Source organism: Plectrocnemia conspersa, unplaced genomic scaffold (genome assembly GCF_051122295.1).
Source record: "Plectrocnemia conspersa isolate PC_06_02 unplaced genomic scaffold, ASM5112229v1 ptg000006l, whole genome shotgun sequence".
Lineage (NCBI taxonomy): Eukaryota > Metazoa > Arthropoda > Insecta > Trichoptera > Polycentropodidae > Plectrocnemia > Plectrocnemia conspersa.
The window spans coordinates 1,909,609-1,930,629 of record NW_028277170.1 but is presented as its reverse complement, the minus strand read 5'-3'; the positions used below and the strand labels follow the sequence as shown (position 1 = coordinate 1,930,629).

The window sequence follows — 21,021 nt, the reverse complement described above, 5'->3', positions numbered from 1 at the left end:
CAATTTGTATAAAATGGCAAATGTTTTAATGCAAAGTCGTGTATTACATTGAGTTCTATAAAAAGTTTAAAGAAAGTGTTTGTTTAAATTTAATATTTCAGAAGTTATTTGAGACGTTAACTTTTGCCTAGGAGTTTTTAACTGGATTGATAAAATTTGCAGTTTGTAAAAAATGGCAAATGTTTTAATGCAAAGTTGTGTATTAGATTGAGTTCTATAAAAAGTTTAAAGAAAGTGTTTATCTCAATTCAATATTTTGGAAGTTATTTGAGACGTTAACTTTTGCCTAGGAGGTTTTAACTGGATCGATAAAAGTTGCAATTTGTATAAAATGGCAAATGTTTTAATGCAAAGTTGTGTATTAGATTGAGTTCTATAAAAAGTTAAATGAAAGTGTTTGTCTCAATTTAATATTTCGGAAGTTATTTGAGACGTTAACTTTTACCTAGGAAGGTTTAACTGGATCTATAAAAATTGCAATTTGTATAAAATGGCAAATGTTTTAATGCAAAGTCGTGTATTACATTGAGTTCTATAAAAAGTTTCAAGAAAGTGTTTGTCTCAATTTAATATTTCAGAAGTTATTTGAGACGTTAACTTTTGCCTAGGAGGTTTTAACTGGATCGATAAAATTTGCAATTTGTATAAAATGGCAAATGTTTTAACGCAAAGTTGTGTCTTACATTGAGTTCTATAAAAAGTGTAAGGAAAGTGTTTATCTTAATTCAATATTTTGGAAGTTATTTGAGACGTTAACTTTTGCCTAGGAGGTTTTAACTGGATCGATAAAAATTGCAATTTGTATAAAATGGCAAATGTTTTAATGCAAAGTCGTGTATTACATTGAGTTCTATAAAAAGTTTAAAGAAAGTGTTTGTTTAAATTTAATATTTCAGAAGTTATTTGACACGTTAACTTTTGCCTAGGAGTTTTTAACTGGATTGATAAAATTTGCAGTTTGTAAAAAATGGCAAATGTTTTAATGCAAAGTTGTGTATTAGATTGAGTTCTATAAAAAGTTTAAAGAAAGTGTTTATCTCAATTCAATATTTTGGAAGTTATTTGAGACGTTAACTTTTGCCTAGGAGGTTTTAACTGGATCGATAAAAGTTGCAATTTGTATAAAATGGCAAATGTTTTAATGCAAAGTTGTGTCTTACATTGAGTTCTATAAAAAGTTTAAGGAAAGTGCTTATCTCAATTCAATATTTCGGACGTTATTAGAGACGTTAACTTTTGCCTAGGAGGTTTTAACTGGATCGATAAAATTTGCAATTTGTATAAAATGGCAAATGTTTGAACGCAAAGTTGTGTCTTACATTGAGTTCTATAAAAAGTTTAAAGAAAGAGTTTATCCTAATTTAATGTTATGGAAGTTATTTAAGACGTTAATTTTTGCCTATGAGGTTTTAACTGGATCGATAAAATCACTACCCATGGTCCTGTCTTTTAAAAACCGGTAGCAAACTTTGAGCGCTGCTTTGTTTATTATTTGAATAAACTGAATTAAATTAAATATTTAAATGAATTAATAAAAATATTTATTAAAAAAAATATTAAAATAATTTTTAAATTATTTATAAATAAATGAATTATTAGCTTAAATTTATTATTTAAATTGATTATTAAATTAAATATTCAGTCATTTTTAAGGTATTAAATAAATTAAAATAAACATTTGAAGCAGTAATTATTTAAATTGATCAATAAATTTAATTGAATATTTAAAATAAATTTTTGAAATATTTAAAAAATTAATTATTTAAATTAAATTTTCGAATTATTTATTTAAATTATTATTAAATTAATTTAAATATATATTCAATTTAATAAATCAATTTAAATAAATAAATTATTTAAAATAATTAATAAATTCATTGTTAATTTAATTTAAAATAATTATAAAATTAAATTTCTCATTTGATAAAATTAAGTCAATTATTTGATTCCTTACCTTGTGATTTTTTCTCGATGTAAATGATTGCGTTTTGTGCTACTTTATTATGAACCGATGTTTTTTTTTTAAACTACATTCATTTGTTAGTAATTAATTAATTTTGAGCAAAGCAGCGCTCGAAGTTTGACACTAGTTTCGACACTCGATCGGACAACGTGTTGTGACATTTTAACGTTTTAAAAATTCCGCTTGAATCGGTCGTGAGCGCCTCGGCCAGTTGCACAGAAGCACAACGCAGGTCTACGATCGCATATTTATTATACACATCTGTGGCGTTGCTAGGGTATGTGCTGTCCGCGGCGATCCTTAAAATTGCCGCCCTTCTCCCCCTTATACATTTTTTAAAAGAAAATCTGACCTTCCTAAAAATCTATAATCTAAAAAATCCAGAACATACGGCCTCTTTTGCCTCACTTCCCATTTACGCTACATACCCTTCACATATTATATTAAATATGCATATTATTTATTTTTGTATGTAATATATGTTTTCAAATTTTATAATACAATAAAAAATGTAATAAAATAATGAATTGTCAAATTATCATTATAATTAATTTTAAATAATACAATAAAATGCAAAACATGATAAAATTAACATATCATTACAGAGTAAAAAAAACACAAAAATTTATTAATTATAGAATTACCCAACAAATTATGTAAATATTATAATAAAAATATACTTAAGTATTTGTAATTTCTCCTTAAATAAACGAAACTAGAAATTACAAATACATGTGTATAATTTTTATAATAACAATAATGATGTATTTCTACCATGATCTGTCAAATAATAAATTTAAATACTTCACAATTAATTAATTTTATAATAAATTTATAAAATATGCCGCCTTTAAGCAAGTGCCTCTCGGGGCGGACCGCCCCCCCATAGCTGCGGCACTGATTACACACTGCTAGCTATATCCAGTTTTGCATCTTAGATTACTTTTTCTAGGGCAATGTTGAACAGATTGCACGCTAGTGCATCGCCCTGTCGTAGGCTGTTGAGTGTTCGCAAAGGTTTTGATAGATCATTTTGTACTCTCACTTGGCATTTGACGTTTCTCATTGTCTTTTACCAAGGAGATTCATTTTTTGGTACACTTTACTGTGTACTCCTTAGATTAGTTCACACGTAATAAATATCGCCGAAAAAACTACAAATTCTCAAATACTCATAATCGCAAAAAAAGTATCGTGTCAAAAATAATTTTAGACTTTTTTTTTAAATATATTCTGAGCTCATGTAATGAGTTATTAAAATATTAATAGTGCAAATTAAGTTTTTGCCTGGGGCGCCAAATAACATAGGGCCGACCCTGCTCCACTATACTGGACTTTATTGGCTCTTTGATTTATTGTATTTTTGTATATATTGTATCATTTAATACCTATTTATTGTAATACTATTCCTGAATAGTTCATATAATTCAAAAAAGAATCTAATCATAGTTTAAGGCAACATATTAAATAAAAAATAAAATATTGAGTACCAATAAATTAATTTATCAATAAAACAACATTTACTCTAATAATACGTAAATAGAATAATCATAAAATGATAAATGTTGAGAACCACTAAATGTACGTCAATAAAATAAAATTTACTGTAATATATAAGTTAAAAGAAGTGAAACGTAAATGAAAAAAGCTTATAAGAAATTGTTAAGAACCACTGAACCTCATCGATAAATATAATATAATAAATAAAAATAACGACAAATATGAGATGCAAATAAAATAGGCATAAGTTGATAAAATATTATAACGTAAAATTGAGAACCACTAAATTTGCTTTATCAGTAAATTTAATAGAATAAATAAATACAAAAAAAATATATTAAAATATTTGAAAAAAATTAGCAAATGTAAACATACTCACTTCCATGATGTATAAATATGCTTTAAAAATATTTCACTAATCAAAGGGTTAAGGCAGAAACTTAAATTTTTTTTTTTTGCTTTGACCAAACGCATCTCATTGCTTCTAAATGGTAAAATATGCTAGCCATCAATTGCGGGCGGTAAATTTACCGGACTACCTCCAATCTATTATAACAGATTTAAAATCAATAATTTTGCTTTTTTAATTTGATGTCTAAAAACGCTGTTATACAGGGCTACTATTTTTAAATTCCGAACGAGAAAATCACACATTGTATTGAAGTCCTGGTGATGATCCATACTTGATCAGGACGAAACGTTGACTTTCACAAAGGATTTTAGGTGACCGAGGCATCTGTAGATATAAATAAGATTAAGTGTAATGTGATCCCTAAGCTAAGAATAAAAGATTGTTATAAAATGTATTATTTATTTACACGCATAGTAATAATAAAATGACATATAATTAAAAATAAAAATGTTGGTAATAGTTCATATAATAGTTCATCTGACGTAGATACAGCATATGTGCTGGTTATTAGGACACCTGCCGCGTATTTCTCTGATGCCCATACATTCCGAATCAGAGACGCACTCTCCACCGCGACCTTTACAATTTAAGATATCCGGAGGCACTGAAACCAAAAGTTAACATAATTAAGTAGTACTTGGTAACTTTAAACAAAATAAAATCGTATTACTATACGGGAATCGTTGGGGAGATATCTTGGAAAACAAGGATTAAAATGGCCTCAAATTGTTTTAACGAAACTTTTAATAACATAAGAGGGTAATTCAATCAAGTTATATAATAAGTCTTGTAAAGATATTTATCTGTCGTTGCTAACCTAGCTGGCAAACTATACTTTTTGCTAGGCATTATCGTATTTTATATTGCTTCATGTAGGAAAAAATGTTTCGCGTTACGAGTAAGATTCTGAAACGAATTATGCTCGTTAAGCAAGGTTCCATTGTATAAATATTTTTTTAGAGATTAATCGAAAATAAACAGCGTAGCGAAAATTTTCTACGAAATTTTAATAGTTCACTGTCTATGTTACTTTTAAGAATATATCTTATTCGTAAAAAGCTATAAAATTATATTTTTAAAATACTTTTTCCATTGAATTATATAATCGTTTATCTATTTTTATCGTAAAACCAAATTAAATGTATTCCGTCCATCGAAAACTTTTTGTAATTAAATTGAGTTACTAAAATTAGTAGTTTTTTTACATTTTATTTAATTAAATTAGAGTTACAGTCACAGTTAAAATTTTAAGCTACTTTTTAGCTTTCACAAAACATATATTTTGCAATTATCAATAAAATATTTATTTAATGTAATGCTTAACATATTAAGAACAGTGTAAAAAATAGTTTTTATATGTAAACAAGTAAATTTTGTTTACAAATTTATGTCATATCCTTGATTTAGATCCTGTGCTTATGTATTAGTAACGGTACAACAAATTATAGTTCGATTTTTAAAATAAAAAGATAGAGGACCACTGAAAATTGTTTTGAATCGGTTGCAATTTTTGTTTTATATTCATTCACCGAAATCTAATGATGTGAACTAGTAGCCCTGTAGCCGCATTCTGCGTTAAGTATTTGCATAAAAAATGGTATCTCACCTTTAGTTGTGTACGTAATAAAAAAAGGCATTGTGCATTTAGAATTTATGCGATCACACGATCAGATAAGAGAATATTTATCTTTATTTATGTCGCAATTTGCTCGTAAATCTCTAGCTGCACAATGCACATAGTCTAATTTTATCGTTCTAAACGCTTTTGATAGTTAAAATTTATCGTTATGATCTATATCAGCGGTCGTCAACCTTTAGTTTTAGTTACAAGTACAAATGGACACAATTAAATTAGTATGTTCTTAAATATGTTCTTGAAAACAGTAATTTAAGTTAAATTATTTGCTAATAAATTATTATTAAAAAAGAAAATAAGTGACAAAATCGAATTAAAGATGATGCAACTGAAAAGTCTGAGACACCCTGAAAGGTTCAGACTACGGAGGTCAAAACCTTGAAAACAAAAATATGAAAAAGAAAAGATTCGATACGCAAGCCCCCACATCTCAAAAAGCTAAGTTCCGTTACAAATTTAAACAATATATATATTGGTTCGTTAGCCAATCAGGTTCATCATCTTATTTCATAATTAAATAATCATGACACCGTTAAAAAAATAATAAGGAGGGCAAAAATGTTTAATAATCTAAAGTAAGTTTAAAACAATTTAAAAAATGTTTTAAAACTTTTTTTTCATTTATGTGGGATGCAGTAGTTTTTGAGAACGTGTATTGTCGAAGTTTTAATCGTGTCGCCATAAAACTAAAAAATCGTAGCACTATAAAAAAAAATTCTACAGAACAATCAGTCGAGAGACATGAAAGTAAGTCGGAACTCTCCATAATACTGTTCCGGTAAACAAATTGTAAACGAATCGTCATTCCGATTACAAAAAAGTTTTTTTTATTATTAAAATAGCGACATTTCTACCAAAAAATAAATTTGTGAATTCTGCGTGAGTTGAGAACGGAACGGACCATTTCTGCTTGAGTATTTTTAAAAGGGCACTTTCTTGAAAGCCTTTTACGCTCTGTTCAACGCTTACAAAATTCATTAAAATGTATTGCCTTTTAACACGCGAGGTGGTGCAGGCGTGAAGACATTCAATCGTATTTTTATTCAATTTGTTCATTAAAACTGAACTAAATTTGTTTTATAATTGCGTTTCTGAAAGGTATTTTTTTCACTTTCATCCCTGCTCATAACCTTTCAAGCGCCCAAATCGAAATCTAAAATCGATAAATTATTTGGCAAATATTGTATAAATTAGAAATAATATATTTTAATATATACTAATATGTTATTCGAAAAAGTATAAAGTAGTAAATACTTTCACATTACAAAAGGTATGCAGTAAAATTTCTTAATGATTCTATTAGAAAAAAATCATTAGATATTCACATATAACTAATGAAAATTAATACTACTTTCAATGTATATGATATAGGGTTCCTATTGCCTATACTTGAGAAAGTATCGCCTTAACCTATAAAATTGTGGAAGAACCTATGTTCATATAAGTATTATTAAAAAAGTAAGTTACGGTAGAATTAGATAGTATCAGACTGTATTGATCCTTTCTCGTCCGAATACTTACAGTTCATAGTTTTTCGTTTTATTTACTTGTGCTATATAGTTACATACTTTGATCAGATGGGTCTCTAGGATACTCTAGGTATAGCTGAACATTTGTTGAGAGATTAAAACGTTTCTTCGTCACATCATTTCTCTTCGAATTCGTGTGAGAAAATATGTCAGTATGTCATCTGAAATTGCACAATTTGATACGTAAAGCGATTCGTCCTTAAAGAGCAATCAACGGGGGTCAAGTTCTATCGGTTCATGGTCAATAATAAGAATACTTCACTCATCAATCCAAACTAATAATAATTACCAGGCCGTTATGCAACAAAGCTGTTGACACAATGGGGAAAAACGTTACATGACTCACGTCAATTATGTTATTTTATACCATGGACATCAAAGCAATACATTAGATTTGCTTTTGATTGCAAATATCTCGAGGAAAATTATAATCCATATATAATAACCAACATTATGAATTAGGTGCAAAATCCACGACCTACTTTTTAAAATATAAAAAAACATCACATTGTAGTTTATAAAAAGCTGTTGCAATTATGTATGCGAAATTAAAAGTTGAAGTCAAAATCGCGTTCTTGTAGAAAAATCGTTAATATAAAAATAATGTCAATAATTAATGATATTTAATTAAAACATATAACAATTGCATTAAAATTTATCAGGTAATTTTAAAACTTTTGCACTTTAAAATTTATAGTGTACTTGGGAATTAGATTCTGAAAACATTTCTTAAGAAACAAATCAGTGTTTCAAGAAATTTTTATACTTTTTCAAGACAAATTTTTAGTGTTTAAAATACGTATTTTTCTCAAATGAATAAATTATCTGTAACTAAAATGACATACATATATTTATATTTTAAAATTTTCACCTTGAAAAACATAGTGTATTTTAATAAAATAAAAATAATTATTAATAATTTATATTCTGTAGCTTGAATGGTTCATTATTATTAAAAAAGTATATATTTTTATATTCAAGGTCCTGTTGTGCCCATTTCAATAGTGCTATAATAAAGTATAATTTTCTTTATACATTTACTGTCTATTTGTGTTAAAAATTAAATAATGCAAGATTTTATTTATTACAAATATGTAAAAAAAAATATTAGAACATCAAAATATTAAATTTTAATTGAAACTGCTTACAAATTCTTTGCTATTGTCGTCTTGTTTAGCCACTTAAGAAATTAAGAGATTTTTATCGAATAAAAAGTATACATTAGAAAATTAAATATTTTTTTTAAATTGTTGTTTTTACATGCACATTAAAAAAGAGCTGTTGTGTCCATTACAATAGCGCTATAACCAAAAATCAAACAGTATTATAATTAGTTCGGATAGAGCTTTTAATAAAAAAAAACATAAAAAACTATAATACCACAATTCAAGATAATATTTTTTTATTAAAACGAGTAAAAATAAAAATAAATCCCTAGATTAACTGCTTATTTATATAATGTAAGATGGTTGAAAATTACTATGATCTCTATTAGAAATTTAGTTTAAAAAATATCTCAAATAAAAAAACACGTACTATTAATTTTGCTTTTGAGGATTAGAAACTAATAAAGCATTTTAGCGCGAAATTTACATATTTTAACATAAATTTTGTTATAAATTTTTATTGTGTAAAATTGTAAAGTTTATTGAGGCAAATTATATAAATTTCGCGCTAAGAGGCCTTATTAATTTCTAATCCTCAAAAGCAAAATTAATAGTACGTGTTTTTTTATTTGAAATTTTTTTTTATAAAAATAAAATTAATTTTTAAATAAGGAGCTGTTAAGGAGTATCATTATAACCTCAAATTAAGCAGTAATAGAACTAGTTTAAAGAGAGTTTTATTTTAATATATATTGAAAACAATAATAGATATAAATTAATACCACCTAGTGAAAAATTTTATGAATTTTCTAAGAATGTTTTTTTTTTTAATTGCGCCGAGCAGCAAAAAATTTTATTTATTTATTTATTATTCAATTTTTATAATTTTTATTACGTGTAATATAAGATTTTAAAAAATATTATCAAAAATTAAGGGATAAATTTCATAATTCTAAATTTCTATGAAAACGATGATAAAATAATAATTCATATTTCTTTTAGAAAGTCAATTCAATTAAAACCTAAATAAAAAATCTAATTTTTCCAGTTAGAGAAAAATTGCCAGTTTTACTTATATATTAAAAAAGTACTTTTATGATATTTTTTCTATATTAATAAAATTAAATGCATAGTTTGTTAAACATACATTTAAACCACTGTCTTAGAACGCTATAACCTAAAATGAAGCAGTAATGGAACGGTTTTGAATAGGACTTTTATTTTAATTTCCATGAAAACAATATTTGCTATAATTAATGTTTACAGTGAAGAAATATTGATTATACGATTTATTTTAGAAAAATATTTTTAAAAATAAACAGTGAAAAATTGAATGTTTCATATCACATAAAAAATGCAAAATGTAAAATAGTTGCGAAATAAAATATTTTTCACAATTTAATCAATCTTATACTATTCAAATACATTGCCTGTTTTATGTAATAGGCAATATACTCATGCATATATAGAATATATGTATAAAATAAGTACTTTCATAGCAGCACTCCACTCCTTTGCTCTGCTGCATGGGGCACAGCCCTTTGACGACAGTTTGAGATTCTTTGGGACAATCGCTCTCGTACAGGCAGTATCCGCCTTGGAGGGCGCAGTTCTGCTCAGTGTGCAGTCCGAATTCTTCGACGGCTAGGACAAAGATCATAAAACATTTTTTCAACGAGCATAGAAACGTGCCACATCGCTGAGGTAAGTAATAATGAAGTGACTACGCATGTTTGTTCCGCGCATCGTACAAGCGCTGAGCTAATCTAGAAGTAATCTCACGCTCGTTTGTGATTTTTTGGCAAAAAGTTCGCTTGAAATAAGTGAAAGTATGCGATTGCACTTGACTGTTACATAATTAGGTAAATAATGTAACACGGTTAACGCTTATTGTTCTTACATATACATATGTTGTGTTCGCAAAAATTATAGAAATGTATGAAATCTGCACAACATCATAATGATACTTACTAAGACAAATCTTAGCTCTAAGATCTTTTGTAAATATAAAATAAATAAATAAAAATCTGATGATAACTTCTATACCTATTCGATTTTATAATAATTTTATATTAATCAATTTAATAATGTTAAGGGAAAATTTTACTTTTTAATTTGCAATAATATTTAAATAATTATAATATAAAAACATAATTGTGATAAATGCATATTTGACTCTAATACAATGCTCTCTAAAATATTTTTTTTCTAGTAATATATATTATATTGAAATTAAATTTATAAAAAAAGGATAATAGTGTATATTAATATATAATTTTCTTGATAATCATTTCACTCAAAAGTGTTTTTAGATTGCCGAAAACTATCTCGTATAAAATATTGTGTAATATATTTACATGCAATATAAATTAATATACACATATAATATCGCGTTTTATTACCTTTTTTAATATACTAAATAGACTCTTTAATCAAATATAAGATGTCCACTTAACATTTTCAAACACAAACTAAGATCAGAAAACTGTACGAGCTCGCAAAAAAATATGTTATACGCAACTTTGAACGAAAAATAAATTTGTTTTTCTTTATGTTTTTAACAACATATTTAGATGAACAAAAAACTACTTACGTTTATTTGTATTGTAAATGATACTCATCAAGACATGTATAATATTATGCATATCAACTTTAAAACGAATCTAGATAATTTGTAGTTTTTGAAGTTTTCTACATCATTGAGATTTCATATATTGCTAGTAATGTTCACATACATATATTTACATTTTAAAGTTAATTGATAATACGCTTTATGCAAACAAAAATACATCAATAAGATTTTTTATATATTTTTTAATACAAGTAAAGTATTCATAACATAAAATAATAAAATTATATGTATTAAGTTCTTGATATAAAATATAATCATACTATGGAGTAAAATTGTATTACTTTAATTTCAATTTTAATAATTTTAAACTATGCCATTTGATGAAGAAGGGCTCTTTCTCTGAGGAAAAAAGAGAAAAAATCTTTTTTCTTAGAGAAGCTGTATACTCACAGTTCAGCGGCTCTATAGAGTTGGTGTCTGCGCGAGTAAAGCTCAGGAAGACGACAAACAAAAATGCTGCGAGCTTAGCCATGGCTGGAGAAACTTCTCGTTCGTGCGGAATCTTCTGATGTGACGCGTTCAATGAGCAGTCGTTACATTTGTGCATACTATTTATACTAATGGACTGCGCGCGCTGCATTGGTTGACAACCGTCGGTCGATGAGACTTAGTTATTATAATCAAATTTTGTAAATCTTAAGCCGTATCCCTAATCCGTTATAAAAGGCAATTGTTTATATTGACTTGAACAAAGCAATGTTACTTTTTTAAGAAAAGATATTTTCAAATGATAATACAGACTTTTAAATAGCAATCGTAATTGTTCATTTTGCACCTGCTTAATTGTTTGCTATACTTTTTAAAAAGTATATCTAAAATCACTATTAACACTGTTTTCGTTCGCGTGGCTCCACGGTCACTCTTATGGTTCATAGAAACTAAAATCTAGATAGACGTAGTCCTCTTCTTTAGAAATTAATTTGTATTGCTAGATTTTTCTTGAATTACATGTGTGAAATATAATACTCGTCGCTCCGATGAGTATTTCACTTATTCTGGGCTACCATAAGAATCAAATTTAGGTCTTCTACCCATATTAATTTTTATTATTGACATACATTCAGTCACTGTGAGCTTAGAATATGTACAATGTTAATAACCCGAAAGCATTTCAAAGCATTTTTTTCGAATTGGCAACACTTTTTTCAGCAACAGCCAATTTGACAGCTGACAGCTGATTTATGCTCAGTTTCGTTTGCCATTTCATGGATAGACTAACGCCAGAACAACGCTTGTAAATTGTGCAAATTTATTTCGAAAATCATGGTTCAGTTCGCGAAACTTATCATGCGCTACGTCCATTTTACGGTAAAAATCATGGATCGATTTCGCACCACCCATACTCTAATTGATAATACGCATCCGCAGAGACGTCGTACAGTGAACACCGAAGATGTTTCTGCTGTGGAGCGTAGTATTGACAAGGACCCAAATGAATCGATTCGCCACTGTGCATAGCAGTCAGAGCTGTGTCCATCCGCTTTATGTAAGATTATTTTAGGTTTTATTTCATTTTAAATCTCTAAAAAACACCTTTATTTGCATAAATATAAATTCGCTATCTTCACAAAAAGAACCGCGATATTCTCAGTTTAAGTAAGAGTGTTTTATCTAGAAATACTTTAATAGAGCAGGACTAGAGACTTAGTACACACAGTCTATGATAAGACGTCGAAGATGCTCGATTTTGTTATAAGGAACGCGTGTCACTTTGTGTGATATTCATGTTCTGTACGACACGTTAGTTCGTAGTGTTCTCAAGTCTTGTTAGAGAGAATTCAAGGGAAATTTCTGATATATTTCTACAAGAAAAAGTACGAATTATATTTGTATTGTATTCTCCAAGTAGATTTACTTATTTACTTACAAATATACCTGGTGTCACTGTGGAGGTTACCGATCTAAAACTACTCACCTTATAATTAGAGCGGTAGATTTATTTACCTTAATTCGCAAAACGCAGGTATGTACGTTTAGAGAGGGCAAGTAGAGGCATTTCCCCCCCTTTGAATTTGGCCAAAAATGCATATCATTTAATGAAATACTATGAATCTTAATGAAAAATAAAATATTAAAAAAACAACTACTGACTGTGCAACTTTGCCCTCCCCCCCCCCACCTGGAGAAAGCTAAAATGAAATCTATGATATTAAACCAGAATCTCTAGGGTTATATATCAAAGAAAATCGAAATAATACAGTTTAGAATCTATCCCAAAAGTGTCGTTTCAGTGAAATCATATCGGAACACAGATATATAATTTTACCAGTGAATTTATATTTATGCAAATAAAGGTTGACTAAAGCCCATCTCCATAGAGAATCTAAATCAGTTTCTGATGTTATGAGATGATGTTCTTTATACATATAATTTATTATGTATAAAGAACATCATGACGTATTAGGGAAACATTTTAAATCATCAAAAAAATCATATGAAGTGAATGAAATGTAATTTTGTAAATATATTTTTACTTCCTATTATATATAACCTTAGAAAATGTTATTATATATAATATATTAGTTCAAATATTGGGAATATTAAATATGTTTATATCCTATAAACCTTTTTATATCTATTTTTAAAATGGCACAAAAGCCATTACTCAACTCTTATTGTCTTTTAAAAGAACATTTCATTCACATAAAAGCAAAATGCTGGTAACAATTTCGTGACTTAGTTATTAAAATACTAACTAGTGGTTGTCATACAAACTAAACTAATTTATGCGAAACTGTGTTTACGTTAAAGACTGAGTCAAAATATTAATTAAATATATATAATACGCAATATATATATAATACGGATGGATTAGCGTAGTCAGTAATGTCTCAGACTAGTAACTCTTAGGTTGCGGGTTCAAGTCTCGGCTGCACCATTCGAATTTTTATTTATAAAAAAAAATGCGCTATAAAAAAAGGTCCCAGCTGCAGTGACATATATTAGTTCTAAATTTTATTACACTTTATAATTTATAATTATTAATACAGCTTCAAGCAATATGGTGGTTAATACTTATTTGTAGATATTCATTATATCTGATTGACTTACTCAGTTGGTACAGATTTACACCGTTGTAACGCATTTGGCTTATGCCAATCAGGTTACAACTGAAGATTTAATAAAAATAAATAAATGAATAATAATTATAACACACAAATCTGATATAAAAATAAAATTATACGTAACTTAAAAAAATATTTGATTTTTTAATAATATTGTGACTTTTGCGCTACTTTGTATTATAAAATAACGTGAATTTAAAAAAACGCATTTAATTCAATATATTTCATTGCTTAATAATATTTTTTAGAGTTTATTCAAATAAATTAACGTATAACGTATATAACGTAATCAGCAAAATTGTGTATATGTTCAAGACTAAGACAAAATAACAATGATAACGTAACGAATTAATAAACAAAAACCTTACACAGTAGAATTATCTTTTAAAATATCTTGTTAAACAACTGATGACAGTAAAAAAATATTGACATTTCCTAAGTACAAGATATAATATACAATGTGTACAAAATCTAAAAAAACATAAAAAAAATCCAATAGTAAGTGTTTCATATATTTACTAATAGTATTTTTATTCATTAATTATTTATTAATTATTTACAATTCGTATCATACGTTGATAAATCAATGGATTGAGAAAACTATTTGTATGATTAAATATTTTTCAATTTTGCTCAAAATTACTATTATATTTTATATTAAAAAATACTTTTTAATTATATTATTAATTTATTTACAGCTGATTTTTTTCACTACAATAATTATAAAAACATGATTATAACTTACTAATTACTTAGCACCGTACTTATTTAAAAATAAAATGGCAAACTAATGTAGCGTATTAGCGTGTGACTAAATTATTATTCAACGCATTTAGATAATTAAGTTACATACAATTTTCCAATAATTTTTTTAATTATTATGAATCTGGTTTAAATAGAAAATAAATCAAACGTAATAAATTTACCCAAAAATTAAATATGAAATAAAGGATTTAAATAAATAATATATGTCGCTGTGGAAGTGTTCGATCAACAATTGACTACCTTTCACTATCTCCATGTGTTATAACATTATAACACATGGAGATAGTGTTATATATGTTATAACATTTTCCAGATTTCTTTTAATACACATCGCCAAAATTTGCGATGAGGTGTCGAGTATGCTCGGTTTCGTTATGCGGAGCGCGTGTCTCTTTAATAATTTATTGGCGATACGCTAGTTCGTAGCGTCCTCGAATATGGCTCCATTGTCTGAAATCCAAATGAAGCGGAATACTTCCTGTTGTAAGAGGAAATTCAAAGAAAATTTCTGATATAACTCTACTCCTCCTATCCGAATTTGTATCCTAGTGCATTTTTTACTATGAGTGTTGGGATACAATTCATTGCATTCTCAGCGTAACGTCTACTTAATGAAGCACCTTTTAAAATTGCTTATGCGCCCTAAGTGCCCCAAAGAGTCGCAATCGCGTCCCATATTCTTTATCAGAACGTAAACGCTTGAGAACGCTCTTCTTGCTCGACCCATTCAGCTTCTCAACAAGCTTTCCAAACACATTAATGTTTTCGGCGATAGCAATAAAGAGCTAGAAAAAATGATGTGGTTTTATTTTGGTTAATTTTTATTTTTCATTATTTTAATTATATAATTATATAGTATATGATTATACTAAAAATCAAAGATTTTTAATATACTGGTAATTTTTAAACGCCGTCATCACGTCGAGAGGTCACCAATTTAGCGCGCCCCTGGGCTATGGTAGTGAAAAAGTGTATATGCTCTAGCAATAATATGATGGTGTGTAAGCGCTCTATATTTATATTAAATATTTAATACGATACAAGTTTAAATAATTAATTTTATACAATTGAATTAATTTGTAACACGTGTATAAAAATAAATTCGTTGTTGCTATGCGAATTTATTTTTAATAAAAATAATATGCAGTTAACTTATTGGTTTCAACCATTATTAAAAACAAAAAAGTGTGCTTAAATATATATAGCTATTTAAAAAGTAATAACTTTTCACTTATTTACATTATTTTTAATTTATCTTTTAAATATTAATAAATATATCATGAAGATGTTTTTTTTTAATAAAATAAAAATATATTATCTTGTAAATAGCCATTTTAATCTTCACTAATGCTAACTCTTGCAATGATATTTGAATTTCTTCACGAGTATTGTTTTTCAGCTTAATACTCTATGGAAATCAAGTTATTGACAAACACTCGCTCTTTTAATTGATTAATTTGGATTCTTTAGAGCCAGAAGCAAAAAATGTGGATTTATCTGGTTATTCAACAACTCGATGCTCTACAAGATGAATATTTTTCCAATATACAACTTGAACGTCATCGTAGAAGATCTTCAAATGAAAAGAAAAAAATATTCGAAGAAAATGACAATTTCTGGGTAAAAACTCTAGTGTTAAAAGCTTTATGCGTTGTATTGTCGTAATTTTTTCAATATTATTCAAGCTTATTATTAGAATTTTATGTTTTAAATAGTATAGTGACTTTTAACCAATTTCATATAACAAAAAATAAATATATACACGACTTCACATATTTATATTTTCTAGTAAGTGGTTTTAATTATTATACAATATTGAGCTTTACTCAGAAATATATTTAAGCAATTATTCATAGTCATACATCCAATTTTACATATAAAATAAATATAAATATTTAAATAGCATTATGCAATCCTGTTTCCTAAGAAGAATCGTAAAACTACAGTTTGGCTTTGTCCGTGCATATTGACCATAACAAAAAATTTACCGAGCATGTCCCAATCAAATCAGAACAATATTTTTAAAGATGCCTTTTTCTTTATTATTTAGATATCTGTATTTTTAAATATTTTTCTTGACTCGAAATACAAAATTAAAAATGTTTGTGCAATGTCTATGAAATTAAAACGATTAAGATTGTAAGATTCCGAGACCGGTCATGTTTCTGGTTAGATCCTGCTACATATTTTCTGCTACAAATCAGTGTATATACGTATGTCTCAGTTACGACTAGAATTCATCGATCATCATTCTCTGCGATGCTAATAGTAGTAAAATTACTCCTTGAATCCAGTCAATGCAAGCAAAATTTTTACCTCCGTTACAACTGCCCCGGTGGTATCCGCTTTAACGCATTTATTCAGGGGCAGCTTGACTTCGGCTTTCTGGAACGCTATTTCTTTTCTTCAATTGTACATTTGGGGATCACACCTGGCCTATCCTTTTGTGATTTTATTATACCTGAGTCAGGCGATAATTACTAATAACGATTGAAAAGTAGGATACAATTTTATATTTAGTGTTAATGGCACCCAACTCATATAAAAGCCCTCGCCTCACTTTCCGACCCACTGTGCGCCCGCCGACAAATTAAGATCACTCTGCTTTGGTTTCTGCTGATTGATATTCACGGCGTGTAGAATGATCGTGTTACACGTGACACAATCGTTACTGTTTGTTTGGACTATATATGCAGCATAATCGACTGCGGGTCGTTTTATTAAATTCTGTTCTAAATTATTCAACGGTTGGACAATGCGCTTTTACGTATATAATATAATTAATGACGATTCGTAAGCAATCAAAACTATTGCCCTATATACTCGGCAATCGATCAAATCCAAATCTATTTATGCCAATGTCAAAATAATCAGCAAAAAATCTATATAAAGTCAATACAATAATAACCAATGTCGATATTGGTTTCAATAATTTGCTTTTATTCAATTACTCTTTTCTAGAATCGTCCGAAGTAAACATGTTTTGATTATTGCAGTAACCAGAATTGATACATATCTTTCCACAATGGTACTCCATTTTTTCTAAATAAAATATCATTATAAATAAGAATAACAATTGTTAAAAACGATTAATCTCAACATTGTATAAATAAAATACACACATGTTCATGACCTTCAAATACAAATATATTTTTCTTTGCTAATAATTAATTATACATTAATGACTTTAAAAGCTTGTTAAAGACTTTACTCGATGAGAAGTTGTCGAAATACTTAAGCAAATGGAATATTTGGTAAGAATGGTGGATGATTTCTTTATGATTTCTGTTCGAGCACTGTCGTTCAAGAGAATTGAACCTCTCGCTTCACCAGTGCAATCGCAGTTCTTTGTGTATATTGCCAATTGTTTGCCAATAACTCTCGCGATGGTTTCGATAGGATTAAAAAAATCTTGTTTATATGAATTTGTATGTATGCATATATTTGTATGCATTTTAAATTTGTAATATATTTTATACTTTTGGCAATCGTGACGCATTAGGTTAACCTGTTAGGTCACGATAGTCATAATCTTAATAAATAAATACCGAGCGCAAATTTTTCATATATTTATTTTAAGCTTAATTATGGTCCAACCATTGTGCAGACCGTCTTTTATTGTTGTAAATGATTTGTTTTTGTAGCACGACATAATTATGGGTTGTAAAGTAGCAAAACATCTCGTATAATATGGATAATATAATTTTAATGAATGAATGGTGCCATTGTGGAATCAACATATTGTGCTAGAAACGTAAGCCTTGAATATGAAGTTTGAATGCGTTTGTGGAATCTTTTGAATTGTTGTTATCAATTATTGATTATTGATTACCCATTCATTTTATTGGCACTCTTCTTTAGCACAAAACTTTAGGATAGGCAAAACTCATGGAGTTTTTAAGTTAAACTTCTATTGTAGTAAGATTTTTGTCTTAAGATTAATAATTTCAACGTTGGTTAGGTATCTTCAATACAGTTTATATCCATTGCGGATCAATAGTTTTGATTTTATCTCAGCAAGATAAAAATAACTTTTAAGGAATTAAAAAAAACATTGCGGGCATCTTCGAGAAAGCTAATTTAATGAAAATATGTTTCTTATGCATATGGTGAAAAGTATTTGCTAAGTAAGCCGACCCATAGTTCAAATCCTTTCTAGCAAATGTTCCAAAAATCGGTTTCAAGAAACAATTAAGCTATTACCTTAGTTTTAATAAGTCCTTATCGCCTTGAAAGCTAGCGTTTTCTCCTCCCATTTCTTAACAAAAGTTTCTTTAACAAGATGATTAAGAAAACTGCTTCTGAACTTTTACGGCTGTTGAGTTAAAATCTTCTAGTGGCAATAAGAGCTGATTTACACGCTGCCAGTTGCTGGCATGCCAGCTGGAAGTTGACGGGTCACTGGTATTCCAGTCCACTGGCGCATTACCGTTTACACAGTGCCAGCAACTGAAAGAATTATTGTTGCGATAAAGCGCTACTCACCTTGCGCCAGTACGGTAGTGTGGTGGAAGGGAGAGCTGGCGTGCCAGCAAAACAAAAATACTTGTTCTGCTGGTGCTGCCAGCTGCTGGCATGCCAGTGGCGCACTGGCTTCTCCAGTGACTGGCGTTAAGCGTTTACTCGGCGCTAGTCGCTGGCATCCAGTGACTAGCAACCTCGACTGGCATCGTGTAAATCAGCCTTAACTCATTACCAAGCATCGAGTGTAAAAAACATTTGACCATTTATAAAACGACAATAGCCTTTGTAATATTCGAAAGACTCATTAAATTTTTCTTTGACGTCAGCATGTACATGCAGATACTATCTGCAGATTCATTCAATTGCATACTGAATGGCAATTGCAAGGAATGTAATTCTTTAATGACCTGTTTCAATATATACGTTCTGTATTGTATAATCATTCGTCGGGGAAACTGCTTTTGATTTTGTTTATTCTGTTCTATTATAGTTTTTCTAATTTAATGTTTTATGTTATGTGTTTGTTTTTTTTATTTTCGACAATTGTGACGCCTTGGGGTTACTTTTTAGCTCATAATGTTAATATTTTAATAAATAAATAAACCAAAATACATATTTCTAATATATACATAAATATTTTATATTTGATATTAATAAACGAAAAATGATTTCTAAGCGTTCGTCTTCTTCGTGAAAGAATCGTTAATACACAAAAATCAATTGCATCATAACCGCAAAATTAATGGAACTTGCAACCTCTACAGTAAAAAGAATATAAAACTTAATCCTTAACAGCTATTCTGTAAAACTAACTCGCCTCGGAAGGAACACGATCTAAATGACTGAAAAACTCTTGTTGTATGTTTTAAAGATATGCTAATAAGCTGTATGTTAATCCAAGATAAGAGGAATAGTCTATTTGAATCATTGAATATGGATTTTGAGAAGATCTCAAATATAATCATTTAAAGGTTGTTGAAGCAGAGCTAAACAATAACACAATTGGTCCTAAATTAGTATTCTCTCCCATTCGTAAAAGCTTCGTCAAAGGACCAGTATAAAAGTTGTGATACTTGGTTCATGAACAAGTATCACTTACGATACTAACTCACTCTCGGCAGACCACTATTTTCATAGCCGCCATACTCAACAACTCTTTCTCAATCAACACCTCCTCCCGATACTGACACTACCATGTTTACTATACCTTACATCAGACAACTCTTCCGCTATATAACTTGCTAAAAAGTCACACGACTCAGTAACAAATTACAGCAAAGATTGTCTAGAAAAAAATAAAACCGAAAAATAAATAAAAGGAGATGCAGGAGATGCATTTTATTATAATATAGTATTTTAAAAAATCAATAAAAAATGTTGTACATACGCTGTTTTCCCACAGACTCCTTTACTAACCATTCACGTTCAATATATGTAATAAAATAAAAATTCAATTTAAAGTTCAAAAACTGCGAAGGGGTTAAACGATGGCAAACGATCGGTTTACTAGCATAGTCACGCGCCTTAGATTACTTTTTAATGGCGCAGAAGTGAAAAACTATTTTCAGTACATAAAATATAGTCAAAAATCTGAATTTAGGAATGATAATGAATTGTAATTGCTCTGCTCAATATATCACATTTTTTTAAGTAATGCTTATCGAAAAAAAAGTTAAATATAATCTAACAATAGTTAATGCCTTCAAAAAAATGTATATAAAAAAATACATAACTATAGTATAACTTTATCATTACTTTTCTTGAAAAATGAAAGCTTGCTTTAAATATTATCCGTTAAATATAGTATAAATATGAAACATCATTAAAAATACATTGAAACGAGCTTTTATGTTATCTATTTCTAAATTCTGAAAACTATCACATATTTTTACTCTTATCTTAACGCCCGTATTTTGTTAAATTGTGACGAAAATTAATTTGCACGCTAT

General features: G+C 28.3%; 1 protein-coding gene across 1 annotated transcript; it reads right to left on the bottom strand.

Moving 5' to 3' along the window:
• Positions 1-4,260: 4,260 nt before the first annotated feature.
• On the bottom strand, positions 4,261-11,300 carry LOC148234025 (U-scoloptoxin(19)-Sm1a). The gene is made up of 3 exons (XM_088187650.1): positions 11,169-11,300; positions 9,638-9,790; positions 4,261-4,479 (listed from the first exon to the last, which is right to left on the bottom strand). The coding sequence occupies exons 1-3, from the start codon at positions 11,248-11,250 to the stop codon at positions 4,349-4,351; spliced, it is 366 nt and encodes a 121-aa protein (XP_088043776.1). The 5' UTR covers positions 11,251-11,300; the 3' UTR covers positions 4,261-4,348.
• Between the last annotated feature and the right edge of the window lie 9,721 nt (positions 11,301-21,021).

Excerpts from the sequence above, each read along its gene's own strand:
- LOC148234025 (XM_088187650.1), bottom strand. The coding sequence starts at position 11,250 with ATGGCTAAGCTCGCAGCATTTTTGTTTGTCGTCTTCCTGAGCTTTACT. Across the intron at positions 9,791-11,168 it reads CTCTATAGAGCCGCTGAACT|CCGTCGAAGAATTCGGACTG; the intron begins GTGAGTATACAG and ends TCTTTGTCCTAG. Across the intron at positions 4,480-9,637 it reads AGTGGAGTGCTGCTATGAAA|TGCCTCCGGATATCTTAAAT; the intron begins GTACTTATTTTA and ends TTTTGGTTTCAG.